Source organism: Lemur catta, chromosome 12, assembly GCF_020740605.2.
Source record: "Lemur catta isolate mLemCat1 chromosome 12, mLemCat1.pri, whole genome shotgun sequence".
In the NCBI taxonomy this organism is placed as follows: Eukaryota; Metazoa; Chordata; class Mammalia; order Primates; family Lemuridae; genus Lemur; species Lemur catta.
Genome location: NC_059139.1, coordinates 88,078,361 through 88,101,534, shown reverse-complemented (window position 1 = coordinate 88,101,534; position 23,174 = coordinate 88,078,361). Strand labels below are relative to the sequence as shown.

The window sequence follows — 23,174 nt, the reverse complement described above, 5'->3', positions numbered from 1 at the left end:
CTGCCATCATGTTCTCTGTAATTTAAGATTTTAACATAAAAGACCCTGGTACCTGTAGATCTTCTTACAGTTATTAACAATGATGTGAGTGTTGCCATGTGTGTTCTTCCCACAAAGGTGACCATGAGGGGAAGGGGAATGAATGGAGGTGCAGGACCTGCAGGGGATGAGCGCTCTGTCCCCAGGAGCCCAGTGTCACTGATTGTCCGATACAGCTTTCCTCTGGGATCAGAGGAATGTAAACTACCGGAGAAGGTGTAGTTGGGAACAGTGCTTTCTGTGTAAATGCTTTGTAAAAAATTTTTATTGCTCCCCCTGTCCCTCCTGCCTCCCCAACTTCCAAATCCACACCCATAAATTTCTTTCTTCTGTTTCTTTTATGAAATGACTGGGGCTGTAAATATAGTCTAAGCAGAAGTTATCCTGAAGGGCTGATCCTAAATAACTTCCGTGCTCAGGGATCAGGCATTTCTTTTTTACTTTGAATGGAGTTGCTAACTTACATTAAGTGATTGAAGCTTTACATCTCTCTAATCTCCTGCTCCAGGGGACACCCCTGCATCTGTTGATTACTGGTGTTTACATTATTGCTGTTTTGGTCATTTTTTTTAAATGACAATTTTTATTAAAATTTCTTTTTAGGATTTTCTGTTCTACTTTGTGGAATTATATGCCTGCATGCTGGGATTTCCACATATTTACCAAGTTTCTATTTTAAAATATGACTTAACATAAAATTAGGCTAATTTAATTAACTAGGATTAAGCATTAAAGGACACAAATTGTTAAACAGATTAAACACCGCTTGCACGTACACACACACAGAGCAAACCCAATTTGTATTTTGATCGTTTGAGTTGTGACAAGACTAGTCAAATTGAGTTACCAATCTTCTGGGGAAAAAAAAAATGCATCTTTACCATATTATGAAGGCAAAAATACTGAAGTGGTTTCCTTCCCATGTCTTTTCCTTGTGTTAGGAGCCAGATACTTGATTCCCGTAGCCTAAAGACCTGACATTTTAAAGGAAACTACTCTATTTGTATCATTTGGAGTGCATGAGATATCTAAAAGCACATTGGGAAAGAAAATTATCTTTCTGCATTCCAGTTGTTTGGTACCAAGAAACTGCCCGTTAGAAACTATGGGCCCCTTGTTGAGGACAGTTGCTGCAGGTGCCCACTTCTAGTCTGTGCCAAGAAGATTCCCAACGGGAAAGCATCACCTGAGTTTTCCAGTATTGGTAGTCATAAATGTGTATCCTGGGGTTTGCATCGCCAAGCAATAAGTTAAATAATTTTATATCTTCTTGAAATCAATTTCTGGTGATCACACATGCAGATTGAAAACTATGGCTTTAAAATTTACATTCAGCAAATAAAATTTACGTTCCCTGAAAGGCAAAGAAGGCTGTCATTTCATGCTTCCTAACCTTCATTGTCTATTTCCCTTTGGTACACACAAGCAGCTTAGTACGCACAAACGTACATGCCCATTATGGAAAGATAGCTTTCTGCTCTGTCAACTTTGTTTTATAAAAGCCCTGTTTTCTTTATTGCCTTTATCTATTACATCTGTAAAATTTATTTAAGCAATGACAAATCTCTCTTTGGGGCCCAGAGTCTGGGAGAATAACCACTGGCAGGCTATTGGGAGGAGATTTGTTGGATATGACTGTTCATTAAATTGCAAGGAGGAGTGGGAGAGGCCAACAGCCTGGATCTGCCGTAGCCGGGCGGGTTATGGTCTGTGTTCAGGGCTTCTACATCAGGTGAGCGACAAATGTACCTCATCAATTGCTTTTGTAATAGTTCAATGAAAGTGGATGGCTATTGAAATCCCAGAGGAAGTTTTCCTGGGTTCTTTAACTTGTAAGATTACTTATTCCATAGAAATTTCTAATAAAAAAAAATACAAGATACATAAAACCAAATTGTTTACATCTATATCATTTTCAGATTATTTTAAAATGGAAATAATCAACTGAAATGAGCTCCTTCACTTAGGAGATATCAGAATCAGCTGATGAACAGTTTTGAGCTTTGCAGTTTTCACTTTTCTATGTTGATTTGTGTACAAAATTATAATACACGAGTTCTCCTGTGCTTTCATTCATTTTACCACTTCCTGTGATTGAAGAATGACAATTCAGCAAATTAAGTTTCTAACGGTTGGTGTGCCAGTGAGTATTTAACAACTAGCTCTGGGGTGGGAGTTCCAGGGGAAGAACCCTGCTGTGCTGGGATGGCTGTTTTCTGTGTGTATCTATCACCACCACGGTCAAGTTCAAGCTCTCAGGGGGATGTTCCTGAATATGGGTCCTGAATACTGTGTCATCAGTAGCGCATGTCCCCAGCACACCACCAGTCATCACGGAGAAGGCCTGGCGCATCCTTGGGGTTCTGTTTATATAAACTTACATAATGCATTTAGGAGCCTGGTATGGGGAGTCAGACTGCCAGTGTTCGAATCTCTGACTTTCTACCCTGGGGCAAATCAGCCAGTTAAGCTTTCCAAGAGTTAATTTGCTCATCAGTAAAATAGCAATAATAAAAGAACCTTGAACATAGGCTCGCTCTGAGGAATAAATGAGATAATCTGTGTACAAACACTTATTCTTGTGACCTACACATAGCAAAGCACTCAATCAGTGTTCCTTATATTTATTTTCTGTCTTTACCCCCTGGGGACAGTAACACAAATGTTAACTACCTGGTGTGTAAAATAATGCTTATTTTATTAGTTTTGAATTGCCTTCTTTGAAGCTTCTGAGGAAGCCCCAAATTCAGCTTTACCAAGACTCAATGAGTTCAGTTTGTCTGTAGGCTTAAAATTATTAGCAATTATGATTTTGACCCCTTGCAGCTTCTGTGTTTGTTAACGCAAGACTTAAAATTTAGACTCTGTCTTTATACAGAAGCTGCTCGAGTATTTCAATTGATTTTTTTCTGAATTGTTGCCTAACTTATTTCTCAAGGAAGTTCTTTTATATAGGAACAGCCCATTGAGTTTTGTTTTGAATACTTCACAAAATATTTTTGGCCCCAGTAGCCCATTGTGTTTATGAGTTTAATGTACTATGATGGTGTATTCTTGGTTGTTAGAAATTAAGGACTTTTAAAATTTTTTAAGCTACAGATACAAGGCTATAATTTAAAGGAAAAGGTTAATTGCAAATGTTAGTTTTTCTTGATCTAATTCTCACTAATGTTAAAGTTAAGTTGGAGTGAATGGCACCAGAAAACACAGTCCACTGCACCTAGAGTCTTTAGCAAGACAGAAAGCATTATTCTCTCTAACCAGCACCTTTTCAGAAAGCTTATCAAATTTAGTATCACTTTCACATATCTTGGAGTCAATACAGTATCAAGCACACAAATGGAGCAGAATTTAAAACAGCTTTCTACTCACTGGTTTGGGAAATTGTGCACTAATTCATATATAGTAGTTCATATACTGGGATGTACTAAAATAAGGTACCATAATACCTTGGCTAAATATCTGAAGGCTTTTGTGGACAAAAATTTCTCAATCAAAAGTTAAGTAAAAAAACTGAGCCATTTAGTTCTGAGTGCTTTTCCCCTGTATGTACCCAGAAAATTTGATTTCCAAAATATCAACATGTGATATCTCCCTGGAAGCATTTAGTTTCCAGCCTATCGTTTTCCACTTTCAACAAGGCTTTTTGGGGTTTTTGATGCTTGCTGCGTGGCAGGCCTGGTCGCCCCGGTACAATGAGAAACAGACCTGGACCCTGGTGGCATGGACCTTCTGCTGGGCACTGCCTCCCCCACCCCGTCCCTGAGAGCCCTATTTGGGTAAGAAGAGAAAATGGTTTGCCTGTTTTTCAAAGAAGACCAGAAAGCCTTTCGACCAACAATTCTGCAACCCCTTTAGAGTGCTGAATTCTCCCCATGAAGCCTGAGTGGAATCCAAGCCTCTTCTCCCCGAGGCTATCCAGTCTGTCGCTGGTTGCTCACAAATGTAGCTACCAATTTCAGCTGAAAAGGATCTTTAGTTATTTTAAGCAAAGCCATCAGAAGGAAATCATAGGTTTCCACTTTATTCCTCCATCAGGTATTTTCCTGCCCCATGTACTAATCCAAACAGATATTTGCCGTGAAAAAGTTTACTTCTTGCTCCTGTGCCAACTCCCTGGTGTTGGCATTGTTCAGCCAAACACTCCATGTTTGCGTTGGTATTAGATTCAGCAATTCAGGGGCTGTGGTGGTTACTAATCAAATTTTTGTCCAGAATATGTGTGTGTGTGTGTGTGTGTGTGTGTGTGTGTGTGTGTGTGTGTAACTCTTAGGAGAATTACGAGGCAAGCTGGAAAGATGTTGAAGTGTTTGGTGTATAACACACACCCTGATGATGAGCTGCAATTAACAGTGCATTACTTTCTAGAAAAGACTTGGAGTCTGCCCTGCAGGTCAGAGTCAATAAAGACTGAGTTACTAACAATAGCCTTTCTCCCGCTGAAGCCTTGGACTTAACCCTAACTTCATCAGACCAGAGAAGAAGAGAATAATGCGGACAATAGGAGTCTTGAAGGTTGACTTGGGCCTAATGCATGGAGGCAGTAAAAGCTGTCGGAGAGCTTGATTGATCGGCTCGCACTCCTCAGTCCCCCGTGCAGAGCACTAATGTTCCTGCCTCTTCGGAGAGGGCTGATGTGCCACCTGGGGTCAGAACTTATCAGCCTGTGGGGCTAATGTTTCAGATGAGGCCAAAGTGCAGTCAATAATTTATGCTGAAATCTTTGCTTAGATTCGCAAGGAAAGCAGGTTTTGACTTGAATTCCTCAGTCTGTCCGAGAAAGAAGTCTGAGCCAACTTCAGACTTTCCTGCTATCATCACCATTGTGTGTATTAATAATACTTAAGATGAACTTTAATTGAAGAAGAGAATTAAAGTCATCATGAATTATTTATTTAGCAGTTAACATTTGGAGCCACGTTTCAGGAGTTTCAGAATCAATAGGTGAAATGGGAAAAGGAAACACCAGTAATTTTGAATTTATTAAAAAATGAAATCACCTCTAGAATGTAATAACCAGGTCAGGTTAGACTAGAGTGACTTCGGAAACTATGAAGTGTCTATGGGGATCGTGGGTTTACAGGCTCTGAAATTGAGGTTCATGGTACTGAAAACGTGGAGAGAAATGTTAGGTAACATCAAGGACTCGAAGAGATACAAATATCAGAGAAGAATTAGATTGCAGTTAGATGCCTTGAGCATTTCATCTGGTTTGCAGAGAAACGTACCCCAAAATTAGTTTCCGCAGCTGTGTGTGACTGTGCACGTGTAGAACATTTCTGCGTCCGTGTGAACATGCGTATTTACACATATAGAATATAGAAATAGACAGTGAGCAGTGACACCGAGCCGGGCTGGTCAATCAATAACCAGCTAAGTTTTGTTCTGCTCCAGCAAAATGACGACTTTGCTCCAGTAAGTGCTAACAAAGGCCCTTTTACCTTCCCTCTGCTCCAGGAGAGGACTGTTAGTCACACTTCATTAGGCTTGTTTACAGAAAAGAGCTGGTCTCTAAGCACGTTATTGAAATACTTGTAACTCTGTTGGGCTTTTTTTCTTTGCTGAAAGATAAGAACTTTGGAATGTGGCATGGGGGAGGGTGGGAAGGCAGCCTCTGACCATTGTCCAGAAAACTGGTCGGTCCAGATGGGAATTGGAAAGATGGGTTCGCATTTAACCTGCTGTCTCCGTCCCCAGAGCCTTGCTGCAGTGTCTCTCATTTCTGTTGTCACTGCACTGGGGAGCCTTAATTTTGCCTTTTGTAATTTAGACAGATGTCGGGCGTTCAGTTAGCTGTTCCCGAAAACTTGAAATGAGGTTTCCTTACTCTTGAATCGTCCAGAGAGGAGGCTTCAGTGATTTAGAACTGCATTTCTCAATCGACTCTACTATTGAGTGATCAGATGAGGAAATGTTTGCTTTCCACAGTGGATGCGTTAGGAAAGATAACGTTGTATTGGCTGAAATTGGTGGTAAATATAGCAATAATAAAAGAAGAGCTAAAGGTTGGAATTTGTAGTCCTTAAGATTCTAAAAGATAGATGTGCCACATCTACACTAAGCCTGGTCACTAGGAATGTGGGCAAATCAGTGCTGATGCCCAGAACTGAGGGTGCCTCACCTGGAGAGAACACAGGGGCCTTGCTGCTGGCCACGCTGCTGAGTGTGGAATTCGTAGCATTTTGGCATCTCCCCCATTCTTCAGTTTGTGACCTGGAGTAACAGAGAGGACAGTGTAAAAGATGAGGAAGCCATGGTGCATGTGCTGAGCACGCCCGTGCCCGTGTCAAATGCTTTACATGCATCACATCTTATTTAATGTTCATATTATCCATACTGTTTTATAGATAAAGAAACTGCGGCTCAGAAAGGTTTAGGTCAGCTGAGGAAGCAGCAGCTACACAGTGGGCTGTGAACCAGATGGATCTGTCTCCAAAGCCACATTTCCAGGCGCTTAAGGTGCTCCATTCAATCACTGCTCTTTTATTCTTCTTCCTCCCAGTCCTCAACACCGACTGCAGACTCCACTCCATTAGTGTTAGTTCCTTCAGTTTTCCCTGCTACATCCCAAACCCGAGCCATAGTATGTGGCTTCCCCACCGGGTGTGTGAACTCCCTCCCACACCACCTGTGGGCATGGCCGCCTCCGGGGGAGCACAGGGAGGCTTTCCTGGGACAGGAGCCCATTCACCCTCTTGCCTTCAACTGTGAGGGTACTGAATCTAGTTTCTCTGACATCCACATTCCTTGTTTCTTTTCCAAATTTGCAAAGACAGTGCCTTTTTGGTGACACACAAAATGTACCCCTTTGCATGCCAAATACGTGCAGATCCTGCCCATCTACACACACAAAACACACATGGAGTTGGGAGGCAGTTCCCCCGTTTTCAGCTGCCGTTATAAATTGCTATTTTAAATTTCAGTGAGTGGAATAATAGCAGAGTGATCATCTCCAGTAAATGTTGTTGGCCTTTGTAAAGCATGGCTTGTTCAGAGGTTTTATGATTTACAGAGGACACAGCTGGTGGCCAGCAGAGCTGTAGGAATGTGTGCTCTCCTGGGCCCGGCAGAGCTAGAGATGAAAAGAGCCCAGAGCTGGCACAAAAGCAAATAAGCGCTCTGACTTTAAATAAAGCATCATAATTTATAGGAAGCCTGGCTCTTCAGTCCCAGTGAGGTACACGGATCAGTAGCAGCTTTTTGATGTGGAGCATAATTGTCAATTGGTTCCCACTGTCTCCTTATATCTCAAGGACTGGGGATGGTAAGAAATTACTTTAAAACACAGTCCTATAATCTATAGTTGTATTACACATATTTTGACAAGCAATTCAACAGAGTTTAAGCCTGAAACTCTTGCTAATCACGCACAACCTAGGCTGGTGCTGGTCTACAAGAGGTGGTGGGTTGGTGAGGAAGACTAGGTGGCTAGAGGGGAAGACTGATGATACCTCTGCGTTCCCTTTTCCTTGCCTACCCTCCTCCCAAGGCATAGGAGATTTTTCATTCTTACATTTTATTTCCTTTGCATCTTTCAGTCTCATTCATCTCAGTAATGACTCTGCCTTCCCTCCTCTCCTCCCTCCCCTTCTCCTGCCACTGGGGAAGGACTGAACGGGAAACAGGCTGCCTGCTACAGAAAATAGGGAAGTGGCTGATCGCTGTTAATGACTTCTCAGATTCAGAGCGTTTTACACCCTTCTACGACAGAGTACTCTCTTTTGTGGGGGAGTGGTGTGGCCAGGGAGGTTTTTGCCTTAAGGATATTATTTTTGTCAGGTTTCGCTCTTCACTTTGCCCATTTTTCCAGTTGAAGTAATGGCATCTAATGGCATCGTGGAAAGCTTGGGTATAGGAGTTGTTAGCTAAGAAGATCCTGTAATTAATATGAAGTGCAGGAGAGGACTGGGACCGATGATTTGAAAGGCTGCATTCTTTGAGCTGCTTATCTTTTGTGACATGTGAGCCTGACAGTGGGCGTGACTGCAGGCTGTGTCCCTCTCACTCTGGGAGACCCTGGCCCTGTGCTGTGTGCCCAGGGCCCCTGGACGCGGCTGTCTCCTGAAATAACACTCTTAAGAAAGGAATGACTGTAGAAGGTGATACCATAAGAACTGTGTCATTATTAGGGCTCATGGTAGGCCTAGTTCAATAAATATTTATAAAGTACCTTTTCCAAATTTTCCGAACACTTTTGTTTAAAGGGGGAAAAAGAATCTCCTAACAAGCTGATAATAAAAGCTTGTGAGGCTGGATTGGGGGTGGGGAGCTGATGCTGTTACAGTCAGCAGCAAACCTGGTCTTCCTAGGAAGAAAGGGAGGAGGAGGAAGGAAATGAGAAATCGTTCTGCTATTCTGATGAGGAATCTGTGCTTAGAGAAGGGAGAGGGTGTGAGGAACCTGCGGGCACTGGATACCATCATCTGAACTCATCAGATCTCACATAAAACAGTGGGTACCGACAAGGAACAGGGGAAAGTCCAAGTTTAGAGCTTGGCTTCAGAAATCAGAGTGGTGCTGTTGCTTATTTCCATGTCGCCAAGCCTCAAAGGCAACAGCTGCTTACTGGAAAGTTTAATCAAAGACATGAAATGAAACGTCTTGGTACAAATGTACCCAGACACATACTCTATAGATGTACATATTCAGTTTATGCATTTGCATCGCTTCAAATGTCTGTCTCCGGAGACTTTATTTTTTTTGTTTGATTCCATCCCCCTGTCCCTCTGTGTCCCTTGCATCCTGCCGTGTATTGCCCGAGCCTTGCTGGACCACAGCCTGAGAACCATCCTCTTGGGGGTACAGGGGTGGCTTTGATGCGGCCCAGTTGGCGTCTCTGACTTGCTGTCCTTGCTGAAGCAAGCTCAGGGGGCTTATCCTTCTACCCCTATCCTCAGCCCTCCTCCTGCCTCCCACAGTGTGGTCACTTCAAACCTGTTCTCCTGACTGTCCCCAAGTAGGGGACTCTGGGCACCTTAGCAGAAACTATTAGAGGAACTCCCTAAGCAATAAGGAATACATAGTGCTCTGTGAATAATGCAATATATGCATATTTTTTAAAGCTAGCCTCAAGCCATCAAAGGCCAGTGTTGCTTTAGGATATGTATGTCTGCCTAACTTCAAAGAAATGTTTTTGTTACCAATTATGTTTAAAATTACTTTCTAAAGATCTCCATGTGATATTTTTTTAAATGATGTTCTTTGCTACCTAAAATGTGTATAATTACACCTATGACATTTTATAACTAGGAGATTTGCTAGAACATCTGTTCTGATGACTTAAAAGAAGTAAAGCATCTCTTTCTTTGGTAAACATTAATTGATCTTTAATGATCCGTTTCGATTTTTTTTCAAGTTACATCTTGGGCTCTACAAGTTTTCTGAATGCTTACTTCAACTTGTGTAGTGCTTGGTCAATGGAAATGTGGTCACCACCTACAGATGTGGTGCAGGCTCCCATGCAAATGTACGGGACAGCGTTTTAGTGTTCCCAGTGGTGCCTCACAAAAGCCTTATTTCTGCTCCCTCTTCTTACCCACAGGACTCCTTAACAGGCCATTGTGTTTTCTAGAAGTGGGAAAGGATAATGTTACTAGGGAAGCGAGAAAAAGAAAAGCAGCAAGAGCTTCTTTTAGCTGACCAGTCAACTGGATATTGACCACCTGTCTTCATGGGAAAGAAATAGATGGCAGTGAATAAGCGAGAGTCTAGTTTTCCAAGAAGCTCAATGATTTTCCCAAATCAATACAGCTCATCAGGCCTCAGAACAAAGGCTGCGGGGGAGGTGACAGTGATGGAAGTGGCTGTGTGTTCTTTTGTGTATTAAACCATAAGACCCACGGGGAAACAAGGTTTCTTTAGCTGTGTGTGTGTGTATTTTTTAAGGGCTTATTCAGTGTATTTAGAGGGGAAAATCCTTTCACATTTTTTTTAAACATCTCCATAGATTGTATACTGATGAGCAAATGTACTTTTGAAAGAGATAAACACAGTCAAGTAAGAAAGCTTATTATCTTTTAAAATGTAGATTAGAACAGTATTTTGCCATGGCTTTTTGCTTTTTGGTATTGGCTAAGATTTCATTTGTTTATTTGTTATTTATGGGTTGGGTTTAGATGAACCAAAAAGAATGTCTCGGTGCTCAGGTTAACCTCTGGCAAATAAAGAATCATAACTGTCCTCCCATAAACGAACCCTGTTCCTAATGTCCTGAAAATAACACCAGACTCTCATAGGAATGCTGAACTGTCATCTGAGAGGTTATAATTAACATAGATAGAGTGATGCCAACATATCCCAGCCACCGACAGAGAAGATCTATCCAAACCAGCAATTTTTAGCCCTTCAGTCCTTTCATCTTTAAGCTCACTGTGCTTTCATGAAGTACTGCATTAACACCAGAGCGGCATGTCTCTGGGGTCTGTGACTGGGGTGGCGGCACACTAGGGCACAGAGTGTTTCATTACACTTCCTTTTGTTAGTACTGCCCTAGCTCCCAAGCTCCACTGCTGTACACTGTTTATTCAGATAAAGTCCAATGTTCAGGGTGACTAATCGCTGCACTGTGTTCCAGATGGGTTGATTACAGGATGTGGTTAAAGTGACTCTTCAAACATTCAGCCCGGCGGTAGGGCTCTTTAAAAGAAAATACTCCATTTTATGGTCATGTGACAACACTTACTTTTCTTGTCCCAGTGCTCCATGTATACTTAGCATACATAGGTAATGGGAAAGTCCCTCTGCTTTTTGACTGGCAAGTATTTTATGGGCAACCTTAGTTGCAAATTTTAAATTTTCCCAAATAATTATAAACTCAACTTTGTCCTTTGAAGAAAGCTCTATCTGAAGCTGGAACAACAGATAAGTGTACAAGATTCAGCTTTTTAAAAAGTACCAGTATGGAATACAACAGAGTGACAACAACAAAATATTGGAGGGAGGGAGTTCTAAACAAAGGAATGGTGATAAATCACACCTTGTACAATAGTTACATTGTATAAAAATGCAGGGTAATATGATATCCAAAATATATGAACTTTGTCCTGTATTCATGAAACCAGAGTATTGCAGGATTTTTATTGTCACTAATGTTTCACTAGAAAAAAGACATAAAAGGAAAGAAATGTGTAAATTTTAAAAAAAGGGATTATGGCATAAATGGGTTACAGTTTGGCGTTATTAGAATGAGGTTTCTGTTTTCTGCCTGAGGGCACACCAAGTCCGTCCAGATGTGGTAGTCTGAATTAGAGTGCAAAAAAACTTCTGTCTAATTCCAAATTCCGTGTTTGCAATGGTTGGCAAAGACTTCTGTCCCAGGGATGAGGCACTTTAAAGACTCTGAAACAGTCTTTAAACTGTAATGCAAACAGAGTTATGCCTGTCCACTGGGAAATCAGGCATTTACCCAGTTCTTGAGGAAACAGCTTCACAAATACCAGAAATAATAATTCATAAACCACATTTATAACGTCATGGGAGCAAAATCTCTCCATGGAGAATGTCTACCATCTATAAGCTAGTTGGAGATTGTGCCTACTGAAAAAGTATGATAATAGAGAAAAGAAGTCACTGAGTAGGATTCAGTCTGGACTGTCTCTCATCAGTTCCCATGTAGTTAGTTCCTGGGTGTTTGATGAACTCTCGCTGTGAGCTGGGCCTGTGCTCCCAGGGTCTGCGGGTGCAGACACCACTCCTGATTTTAAGGAGTGTCATCTGGTTGGGAGAGATAGGCTTACTGTGTATATGAGTGGAGTAAAATATGAAGGGGACATCAGGGTAGGGCAGATAGTCTCAACCGTGTCCAGACATGGTAAGAGTATTTGGTGGTCACCCAGCAGATTGAATTGGGTATTCTGGTGGGAGGAGATTCTTATTGTCATTCAGGGTCCCAGATGAGGGAGGCGTAGCCACCTTCAACTTGAGGCCTTCACAGTCATGGTAGTCATTTCCATCATAGCAGCAAGCAAGGGAAGGAGACTGGAAGAACGTGCATGGGAGGTTCTTATGGGCCAGGCCTGGAGGTGGCCCACGTCATTTCACTCACTTTCCTTTGTGGGACTCGGTCACACGGTTGCACTGAATCAGTAGGGCAGCTGAGGAGGAGTCTAGCTCTGAACCCAGAATGGGGAGGGAAACGTGGCTCCTTGTGAGCGTGCGCCAGTGAGGGGCCTGTGTGTGCGGTGCCGTGGCGACCCAGGAGAGAGGGGCCGCCTTCTGGTGGTGTGTGTGCTCTGTGCATGACTGAGGGAAGGATTCATAGGAGTGACACCCTTGGAATTTGTCTCCATTTGCTCCTAATTTGTTAGGAACTTCAGCTTTCCTTGAGGATTTGGATGAAGGCATCTTCAAGGTTTCTTTCAGGGGAATTGAAAGTGTGACATGCAGAACAGTTGAAGAAATTTGTCTAGGCCAGAGAGGGGAAAGAAGAGAGTAAACCGGAGGTGAGGAGAATGCCAGCATGGTCACTGTCCTTGCCTGGATGAAAGAAAGGCAGGCAAGGGGACATGGGTGGACTGCCTGTACTATCAGAAGGCACAGCCAGGACCAAGGTATTCAAAGACACACGGAACAACGTTCTAACAAGATGGCTGGAAAATAACTGGACAGTCCTGAATGGGTGCTGGTGAAATCCTGTATCAGTGATGAAGCTGGAGGAAAAAGGGACACACACACACACACACACACACACACAGATACACACACACACGGACTGAGGGCTTTGCACCAGCAGTTGGCTTTCTCATCTCATAGCTATTGTATTATTGGGGCTTTGGCCTATCATGGTCTTCTTAGTCTCATAGTACCTCACAACCGTAAGGTTTCCGCTCTAATTGCTAACTTTCTGCAACTTGCACATTACTAACTCGGATTCCCAATGTAAGTCCCTGTTTGGTTGCCTCTGCTTCAGGTGCTCATCTCTGGTCCAGTCAGATGAGGTTAGGGTTAGGATCTCTGATCTAGGAGTCTGGTCACCCAAGGCCGCCCTCTGAGCAGGGACTGTGGGCAGGGCAGGCACCATGAACATATCGCATCCAGGGTCTGGTCTAGTCTAATGTGATGGCCTAAGGGGCCTGCTCTGTAAATGCAGGTAATGTGCAAAACTGTACTTCAAGTTCTGGATGATAGTGAATGCCTGTGTCTGTTTTGTTTTAAGACTGCAGACTCTTGAAGTACACAGATTGGGTGGAATTCCAGCTAAAACATGGTTGATTCCATAGCCCCAAATAGGTACCTAATGTGTACCCCACAGACACAGTAAATGTTTGATGGGCTTGACCATCTCCCTGGAAAGTCTGTACTGAGGAAATAACAGTTAGAACATTGTGACTGGAATCCTTATGAGATCTCAGGGCTTATTTGGCTCCTATAGGTAAGAGGCTGAGGTTATATACTAAAGACCTTGTTCTTATTAAATGTTCTGTAGGTAATATGCCTTTAGGGGCAGCATCAGATTCTGTATCTGTATCTGAGACAAAGTGTTAATACAAAGAAGAAAACCATGAGTGGTGAGCACAGTCTCAAACCATCCATTGTACTGTTCAGCTGTAATTCTTACTTTATTAGTAATAAGCCTCAGATATTTTTCAAATATAAAATGTTACAGTGCAGGCATTAGTTCCTTGAGAAAGACCATGTCCAGTGCATGGGTGGAAAGGGGAGGACGATAAACCTGTTGGAATACTTGCAAATAGAAAGATGGAAAGGACTCGTATAGAGTGTCCTTAGCACCTGCCTCACAGGCTAGGTGTTTGAAAGAATAAATGTGCATTAAAATGACATTAAATTTTTTGGAATAAATGTATACTTATTTCCAATTTATATAAGATAGTGAGAAATATAACTCTATGCCCATGTTTATAAAATTCAAATTTTTACTCTTAAAGGACTAATTTTCATCTTGGACATTTATATGACCATGGGTTACATAATGTGCAAGATTTTAAGATTTCAGCAAAGTGATCAAACTGTTACATGTTTGAGAACTAACACACCACCTTTCCCCCTGGCCCTTCACAATAGGGTGTTGTCTAAACATAGACTCTGTTACAAAGAGACAAGACACTGTGTAGTTTATATGAGAAACATTCCTTAAGCCTTCATTCCTATATAAAGCGGCAGATGTGGCTGTGTAAACGTGCGTGTGTATATTCGCATGTGAATTCCAGGCAGATTTAAATACTCTGTGGCATTGTGAAGCGGCTTGTACACATAAAGAAACATAGACCCAAGCACACGTATTTAATTAGCATTGCTGGATGGAGGCTACTCAGGGTATCTCCCTGGGAGTAGAACATTGTAAATACGGAGTGCTTCTGGAAAAATAAGGGTGACTTATTTAGGCCTTTGGAAGTTGAAAATGGACTTTTCTTTCCAGGATTTTATTTCCTCCCAGTGCAAATCACAACAGCGTCGCTTGTCCCCAGACGAGAGGTCTGCCGATATGGCTTCTAGAAAGAGGAGCAGGAGATGGGAATAGTTTTACAGTGCGGAAGTTGCCACTGCAGTTCAGCCTTTGTGACGGCTTCACCCAGCAGCCCCATAACCGGTGATTAACTGCTCGCGCTGGGTCCCCGCCTCCTCTCCGGCGCGGGTTTCCCGCGCGGCTGCTCTGGGCGCGACCTCGGTTGCGAGGGGCCTGGCGTGGGTCGCGGTGGGGAGACAGCCCGGCCAGGCGGCCCCCGGCTGTCCTCGCGCGGACGCCCTCGCCGGGGCGACGAGCCGGTGCGGAGCGGGGCCGCCGGTGCCGGGGGCTCGGGTCGCGGCTTCGCCTCCGCCGGGCGCCCCCCGCCCCCGCCGGCTCCCGCGCCGCCCCCCGCGCCGCCCTCGGCCCGGCCAATCAGACGCGAGCGCCGGCAGCGGGCGCTGGCCAATCCGCGGCCCGCGTTCGCGGGAAGCGCGAGCCCCTTAGGGGAAAAGCAATAACAAAAGCCTTTCACTGCAGACAAATGTTAAGTGTCTGTGCAGACTTTTCCTGTTTTTAATTTTATTACTGCAAGAATGGAGGGTTTGTTGTTTCTTTCATGTTTCCTTTCAAGCAATTTTAATTATACATTTGTGCTACATCAGGGACTCCAGAACGCAGTGATCCAGCCTATTGCATCTAAAGCTAAAATGCAGTAACCTTCTGGCGATACAGATATATTCCTGCACTGTAAATATAGCTGACATGCTAAAGAATCTTAAGCAGCTGCAGAGGTCTTTGACACCACACAGAGTGCCCCAGAGAGCAGATGATGAGAAAACCAGCTCAGTCTTCCTCTTCTCCTCCTCTCCCACCCCTCCCCTTTCCTGAAGGGATGTGCTCATAAAGAATCCTTTCCTCCAATTGTTCTGTCTTGTGCACATTTTGACCAAATGCCTAATTACCATTGATTTTCATCGCAATATGAATTTTTATATTCAATGGTTTTTTTAAAAAAAAATGCCCTGAGGGAATTTCAGTGGACTCAGACGTGATTTGAGGAAATGCTTTGCTTCATCCTAGCCTTTCACCTGCTAGCCTATTGCTACAACGGGCTGAATTTACACTGAGTAAATTCAGCTGTTGCCTAAGTAATAGCAACATCGACCATATGGGAAACAATTTTAAAATCTCCTTTTGAGACTTTTGAAAGAAATTCTTCCTCCCCACTACTTGAGGCCCAACCATTCAGACATTTTACCTGCTGTTAAAAGGTTCCCAAGGAAATGAGTCTTACCTTGTGAGATTTCCCTTAGCATAAAGGAGCTCAGTACAGGTTTTTTGCAAAATTCAAAATGGCAGTGGTCACGGAAGAGAGCAAACCAGCTACAAATAGACTTTGAGTAATGTCCTCTGGTGTTTCCAAGAAAGAATGGGAGTAGGTGCAGAAAAGAAAACAAAGGCTCACTTAAATATTTCATTTCCTTACCCTAATATTTTATGTATGTCTCAAAATGTAGGTCCTATTAAAATACGCTTTAAAGGAGTGATTTTTTAAAAAAAATATGGCACTAGTCCTCTAGAGAAATAAAGAGGATGTTATATTTTGTCTCTCTGTGACATTTGGTATACTTAAGTGCACTTAAGTTTAGTAATTCACAGATGCAGTGCTAAATTAAATTGTCTGTCTGCAAAGCAGTTGGGAAAAGCAGAATGGCTTGCAGGAAACAAGTGTGTTGGTTTTGAGATTTCTCTTCTAATCCTCTGTGGCAAATGCTTACCAAAGTTGATTCTAAAGATAACCCCAAGAGCAAATCTATTGTGCACATTTATTTTTTTAAGAGGGTTATTTTAGGAGTCCTTAATATGAAACAAGACCAAACAGTGAAACAGATACCATAGCAAGGCTGATTATTGTCTCAGAAAGTCAAAGAGGGGAGGATTAGGAAAGAGAAATCATAGCTGATTGTCTGCTGTCTGGACTCTAAAACCCTACTTTCCCCTCTATGCCTATTTTTATATACCTACACAATTTTTTTCTTAATATTAAATAAAAATCCCCATTATTTTATGTTGTTGAATTGGAAACAAAAACCGATTGCTTTCAGTCACCTTCTGGTTTAAGCGCTGGTAACTGGCGCTTAGTTTATGTTGGCTGCTTGCCAAACGAAAGCAATTATGTGTAATAATAGAAAAATTAAGAGGTGAGTGTTGCTGTTTTACAGCAGGACATGGCAAAAACCATTTCCTTCTGTCAGCAGTATCTTGATTACACTCTCACACACAGTCTCACCCTTTTGTACCACATGCGCACGCGCACGAATGCACACACACACACACGCACACTCACATTATTTCCTGTGGGTTTTAGCTTGAGGTCACCGAAACCAGAAAGAGGAAGGATGCAAACCACAGCTTTTGAAAGCAAATTAGAATAGAACTTTGCTGGTAAAAAACAGTAATGATAAATGAACTGGAAATACTGTAATCCATGCTAACCATGATCCTTTTTCTTCCCCCACCTCCCACAGGTGTCCTAGTGGTCAATGTCACGTGGAGGAACAAAACTTACGTGGGGACCCTACTGGACTGCACCAAGCACGACTGGGCCCCTCCCAGGTACAAACAGGGTCTTTTATCTCTCTCCTCCTTCCTCTCCTTCCCCCATCCTCTCTTTGCAAGGAAACTATAGAGAGAGACTAATAATACATAAAAGTCTGCCTGTAATTGAAACCAGGCAAAAGAGAAATGAACAATTCAGGACTGAACACAGTACAATGCAGATGCTGGATTTCTTTTCTATCAGAAGATCTCTACTCCCCACCCCTTCTCTCTCTTCTTGTTTTCTTCTTTTGTCAAAATGGGAATTTGAACTGGATTGGAAGCTAGCTACCTGGGCTGTTTTCCTTTCATTTTCTGAAAAAGAATATAAGCCCTTGGTAGCCTGTTCCTTTGCAGGTGTTGGAAATTGTCGGTGGCAGGATAGGGTCTCTTTTCCTTGGCGGGGCCCAGCCCTTAAGCTACCAGAGTGTTGACTCCTCTTTGCTGCATTGTGTACCTTTTGATTTCACCTGGCTCTTTACAGGATGCTCATTTTGACATCTGTTACTTGCTTCCCTAGGTTTTGTGAGTCACCGACAAGTGACCTGGAGATGAGAGGGGGCCGGGGCAGAGGGAAGAGAGCAAGGTCTGCCGCAGCTGCCCCAGGCTCCGAGGCCAGCTTCACGGAGTCCAGAGGGCTGCAGAACAAGAACAGAGGGGGTGCCAATGGGAAAGGGAGGCGGGGCAGCCTCAATGCCAGCGGACGAAGGACACCCCCAAACTGTGCTGCCGAGGATATCAAAGCCAGCCCTTCCTCCACCAATAAAAGGAAAAACAAGCCTCCGATGGAGCTGGACCTGAACTCCAGCTCTGAGGACAACAAGCCTGGGAAGCGTGTCCGCACAAATTCCAGAAGCACTCCCACTACCCCTCAAGGGAAACCAGAGACTACTTTTTTGGACCAGGGCTGCTCTTCTCCAGTGTTAATCGATTGTCCCCACCCAAACTGCAACAAAAAGTACAAGCACATTAACGGCCTGAGGTACCACCAGGCTCATGCACACTTAGACCCAGAAAACAAGCTGGAGTTTGAGCCCGACAGCGAGGACAAGATCTCGGACTGTGAGGAGGCACTGAGCAACGTGGCACTTGAGTGCAGTGAGCCAAGCACAAGTGTGTCAGCTTACGACCAGGTGAAGGCACCGGCATCCCCTGGGTCTGGGAACCCCCCCGGCACCCCCAAGGGAAAGAGGGAACTGATGAGCAATGGCCCGGGTTCTATTATCGGTTCTAAAGCTGGGAAGAATTCTGGCAAAAAGAAGGGCCTTAACAGTGAACTGAACAACCTTCCGGTGATCTCCAACATGACGGCCACATTAGACAGTTGCTCAGCAGCAGATGGCAGTTTGGCTGCCGAGATGCCTAAACTGGAAGCAGAAGGATTAATTGACAAGAAAAATTTGGGAGAAAAAGAAAAGGGCAAAAAAGCTAACAATTGCAAAATGGACAAAAACCTTTCTAAACTAAAAAGCGCCCGGCCCATCGCCCCTGCCCCAGCCCCCACTCCCCCGCAGCTAATTGCTATACCCACCGCAGCCTTCACCACCACCACCACGGGGACGATACCCGGGCTGCCCTCCCTCACAACAACTGTCGTTCAGGCTACACCAAAGAGTCCTCCGTTAAAACCCATTCAACCAAAGCCCACGATTATGGGAGAGCCCGTCACCGTGAACCCAGCTCTGGTGTCACTCAAGGACAAAAAGAAAAAGGAGAAGCGGAAGCTAAAGGACAAAGAAGGGAAAGAGACGGGAAGCCCGAAAATGGATGCCAAGCTGGGGAAACTAGAGGACTCCAAGGGGGCCGGCAAGGATTTGTCTGGGCATTTTTTGAAGGAGCATCTCAGCAAGAACGAAGGGCTGGCCAACGGGCTGGCGGAGTCTCAGGAGAGCCGCATGGCCAGCATCAAGGCCGAGGCCGACAAGGTTTACACCTTCACAGACAACGCGCCCAGCCCCTCCATAGGGAGCGCCTCGAGGATGGAATGCAGCACTTTGGTGAACGGGCAGGCGCCGATGGCACCCCTGCACGTATTGACCCAGAATGGCGCAGAGAGCTCAGCGGCCAAGACGAGCACCCCGGCCTATTCGGACATATCTGATGCTGCTGACGACGGTGGTTCTGACAGCAGGTCGGAGGGCATGAGGTCAAAAACCAGTTCCCCGTCAGATATCATTTCTAGCAAAGATGGTGTCGTCAAAGGGCATTCTGCAACTACAGTACAATCGTCTCAACTGAAGGAGTCCCATTCTCCCTATTACCATGGCTACGATCCTTATTATTCTCCAAGTTACCTGCACCCTGGACAGGTCGGTGCCCCTGCAGCCGGGAACAGCGGCAGCATGCAGGGAATGAAGATCAAGAAGGAGTCTGAGGAAGATGCCGACAAGAAAGACAAGGCCGAGCAGTTAGACGCTAAGAAAGTGGACCACAGTTCTGCATCCTTACAGCCCCAGCACCAGTCGGTGATCACACAGAGACATCCCGCCCTGGCCCAGTCACTGTACTACGGCCAGTATGCCTATGGGCTCTACATGGACCAGAAGTCTCTGATGGCCACCAGCCCTGCCTATAGACAGCAATATGAGAAGTACTATGAGGACCAGAGGCTGGCAGAGCAGAAACTGGTCCAGACTGGGAGAGGCGAGTGTGAAAGGAAAAGTGAGCTCCCCTTGAAAGAGCTGGGCAAGGAGGACAGTAAACAGAAAAACATGCCATCGGCCACAATCTCAAAAGCTCCCTCTACTCCGGAGCCTAACAAAAACCATTCTAAACTAGGGCCGTCAGTGCCTAATAAAACTGAGGAGACAGGTAAATCGCAGCTTCTCTCCAATCACCAGCAGCAGCTTCAGGCCGACAGCTTCAAAGCTAAGCAGATGGAAAACCACCAGCTTATTAAGGAGGCTGTAGAAATGAAATCTGTCATGGACTCTATGAAGCAGACAGGTGTAGACCCAACCTCGAGATTTAAACAAGTAAGATTGTGGAGCGTGGCCCCAACAGAGAGAGAGCAGTCTGACACCTGTACATGTCTGGGCTTGGTCTGGTTAGACTTCTGGCACAGGAAAGAAACCGACCTTAGGGCTTTTTCCTCTTCCTTTGAAAAACATCTTAAGATTCTTAGGAGTTTCATGTAGCTCTAAAGTGTACCTTACTCACTATTTTCTTGTCATGCTGTGGGGTAAAAGGAACTGTGGGCGTGCACTTTGCAGATTGTGTTCCATGCCACTCACTCACTCTATGCCTCTGACAGGGTCCCTTAATTTCTCACTTAGCATATTCCACTATGGGGCTGCTGAATTCCCTTCTGACCCTCAGATTCTGGATCTGATCTCTGAAATATTTTTTCTTTTACAAATTTCCGAATTTCTACTAGCATCTTCTCAGACTATTAAAACGGGGTCCCTAAATTCACACCTCCTATTCACCATTTTAATAAAATTTGGGGCCCAGCTGTCTTTGACGTAGGGTCTGCGACGCCTAGATTTCTGTGTTACGCTCTATGCGAAGTGCCCCGGAGCAGAGCTCAGTGCTGAGCATGAGTGGGGGCAACGAGGGGGGGATGGGCCTCAGCAGCCGTCCCAGAGCCCTGTGCTCAGCCAGCCCGAGAACACCTGAAAACCGGTCACTGTGAAACCACCATGTGCTAGCACTTTCTGTCACAGCCCAGATGTCCTGACTCACTGCAGCGCCATGAGCGTCAACACTGGTATTTCCCAGCACCGCACTTCCCTGCCCCGGCCCCCGCGCTCCAGAGCCCCGGTGCATCGGAGCAAGAACCCTCCTCCACGCACAGTTCTGCCCAGAGTTGGGGCTTAGGCCCAGCTGTGGATGTCCCCTGAGGGCCCGGGTGCCCAGTGGGTTTCTGTCATGAATGGCTTGCAGGTCACAAAGGCCATTTAGAGGTCTCACGTGCCCCACTTCCACGCCTAAATCAGGCTGTCACCTCCCAGGGCTGCATTAGAACAATACGATTTGGGGGGGTTTATAGATGGCTTTGTTTTTCCAATAGAGAAGCCATAATGTGTGCTATTAATTTGAAATTTTGTTTTGATTAAGATGTTAGCACATAATGAGAAGTGAGCCAATATATTAAGCCTCAGCTGCAGTAGATGAAGAAAATGTATTAGGAAACCAAGAGTTTTTCCTCCTAAGTGATGTTAATAGCTATAGCAATTACTTAAATTTACTATTATTAGCTTGAGTTGGAGTTTTTAATATTCCTTTTACCTATGCAAGGTATTAAAAGGAAAATGAGGATTGGATTAAATATGTCTGAGGATGTTATTTGATGTTGAGAAGTGACATTTAGGGCCCAGCTCTGAATTCCAGCTGACCTTAGTTTGAAGCCGAGCTCCACGACTGGGCAGCGGTGTGACCGTGATACTGCTTGGACTTTAAAAACTTTGATTTTGTCTCTGCACGAGGGATCAGTAGCAATGCCTCCCTCAGACATGCTACTTTGTGAGAGAAGGAAGTAAAACTATTAGCACAATGCCTAGCACACAGATAGATGTTAACTTAATACTAGAATAGTGCTGTCACAATGATAAATAAGTTTTCTTAAAAATGGAAATTTTAAAACAAATCTGTTTTGTTTTCTTTTTAAAAATCAGGATCCAGATTCAAGGACATGGCATCATTACGTATACCAGCCCAAGTATCTGGATCAGCAAAAGTCAGAAGAACTTGATCGAGAGAAGAAATTAAAAGAGGATAGTCCAAGGAAAACTCCTAATAAAGAGAGTGGTGTGCCCAGCCTTCCTGTGTCATTAACGAGCATCAAAGAGGAGCCCAAAGAGGCCAAGCGTCCCGATTCTCAATCAATGGAGGAGAACAAGCTGAAAAATGATGATCGGAAGACCCCTGTGAACTGGAAGGACTCTCGGGGAACGAGAGTGGCTGTGTCCTCGCCCATGAGCCAGCACCAGTCATACATACAGTACTTGCATGCCTACCCTTACCCGCAGATGTATGACCCCAGCCATCCCGCGTACCGGGCCGTGTCTCCCGTCCTGATGCACAGTTACCCTGGTACGTGCTGTGCGTTCTAACTGTACTAGAGGGAAGAGGCTATGTCCAGATATTAGCTGTTATTATAAAAACTCTAGATAAATTAGAAGCTTTAAGAATGACATTTGTTTTGCTTGTTTCTATGCCGCTTAAAGTCCCAAAGATGAAACAGATTTAATATAAGATTTTTTTTTAAATGAAGTGTCAAGAATCCTCTGCTGTAGTTTCCATAGTCTCTGATGGTCTGCTACAGCTGTTAGACTGACAGATACTTTATTGCCTATGAAAATATCCTAAGCACTTACTGTCATAATCATTATAGTTACTATTCCTTTCACTTAAGCGGACACATAAATGTATGAAATGGCTGTAAGCTCAATTCTGTTTATAACCTCCGTTCATCAGGATGAATTAACTGGGAGAAGAAAATCGGAGAACCTAGATACAGTTTAACGATGATGTAGCTCATTCTTAATGTAGCCCCCTATTTTAAGATCTCCGGCTCTTATCCCAAATTCATGTGACCCAAATGATCTTTTTTTTAAAGATGTAGCCCATAACTTGATATGGCATTTGTTGTTTATCTGCAGGGGCCTATCTCTCTCCAGGATTTCATTATCCTGTTTATGGGAAGATGTCAGGGAGAGAAGAGGCAGAGAAAGTCAGTACCAGCCCTAGCATCAACACGAAAACAGCCACTGAAGCTAAAGCGCTGGACTTGCTCCAGCAGCACGCCAACCAGTACCGCAGCAAGTCTCCTGCTGTAAGGCTCCTTTTGTTGTTGCTTAAAAGTACTGTGTTTTGAAGAGAAAGGGAATCAAGCTAGACAACAGTCTTGAACTATAAATGGTTTTGGAACCCGGCTGTGATTTCAGGATGCTGTTTTATCCTAATACATAAAGAATGGAATGTTCAAAAGTAAGATATTTTCACACGAGGGAAAATTATTGTTAAAGCGTGTATGGTGATAGCAAGCTTTTCTGCTGCAAAATCTAGTATACCTTGCTTACTTGGGAGGATGCTTGTGAGGTGGAAATTTAAATTCTTAGGAAACCAACATTTTGTGTGAAATATTTCTGATAAAACTTTGAGAAATTAGGTAACAGAGAACTCTATTGTA

At 44.0% G+C, this 23,174-nt stretch overlaps 1 protein-coding gene across 2 annotated transcripts in view; it reads left to right on the top strand.

Annotated features, from left to right (window-relative positions):
* Window positions 1-23,174, top strand: part of ZNF608 (zinc finger protein 608) — a 102,960-nt gene that overhangs the window by 74,085 nt on the left and 5,701 nt on the right. For both annotated transcript variants that reach the window (XM_045565851.1, XM_045565852.1), the window contains 4 exons: window positions 16,972-17,059; window positions 17,562-20,016; window positions 21,658-22,075; window positions 22,645-22,817. In XM_045565851.1, coding sequence (XP_045421807.1) covers window positions 16,972-17,059; window positions 17,562-20,016; window positions 21,658-22,075; window positions 22,645-22,817 — 3,134 coding nt within the window. The remainder of the gene's footprint in view (window positions 1-16,971; window positions 17,060-17,561; window positions 20,017-21,657; window positions 22,076-22,644; window positions 22,818-23,174) is intronic.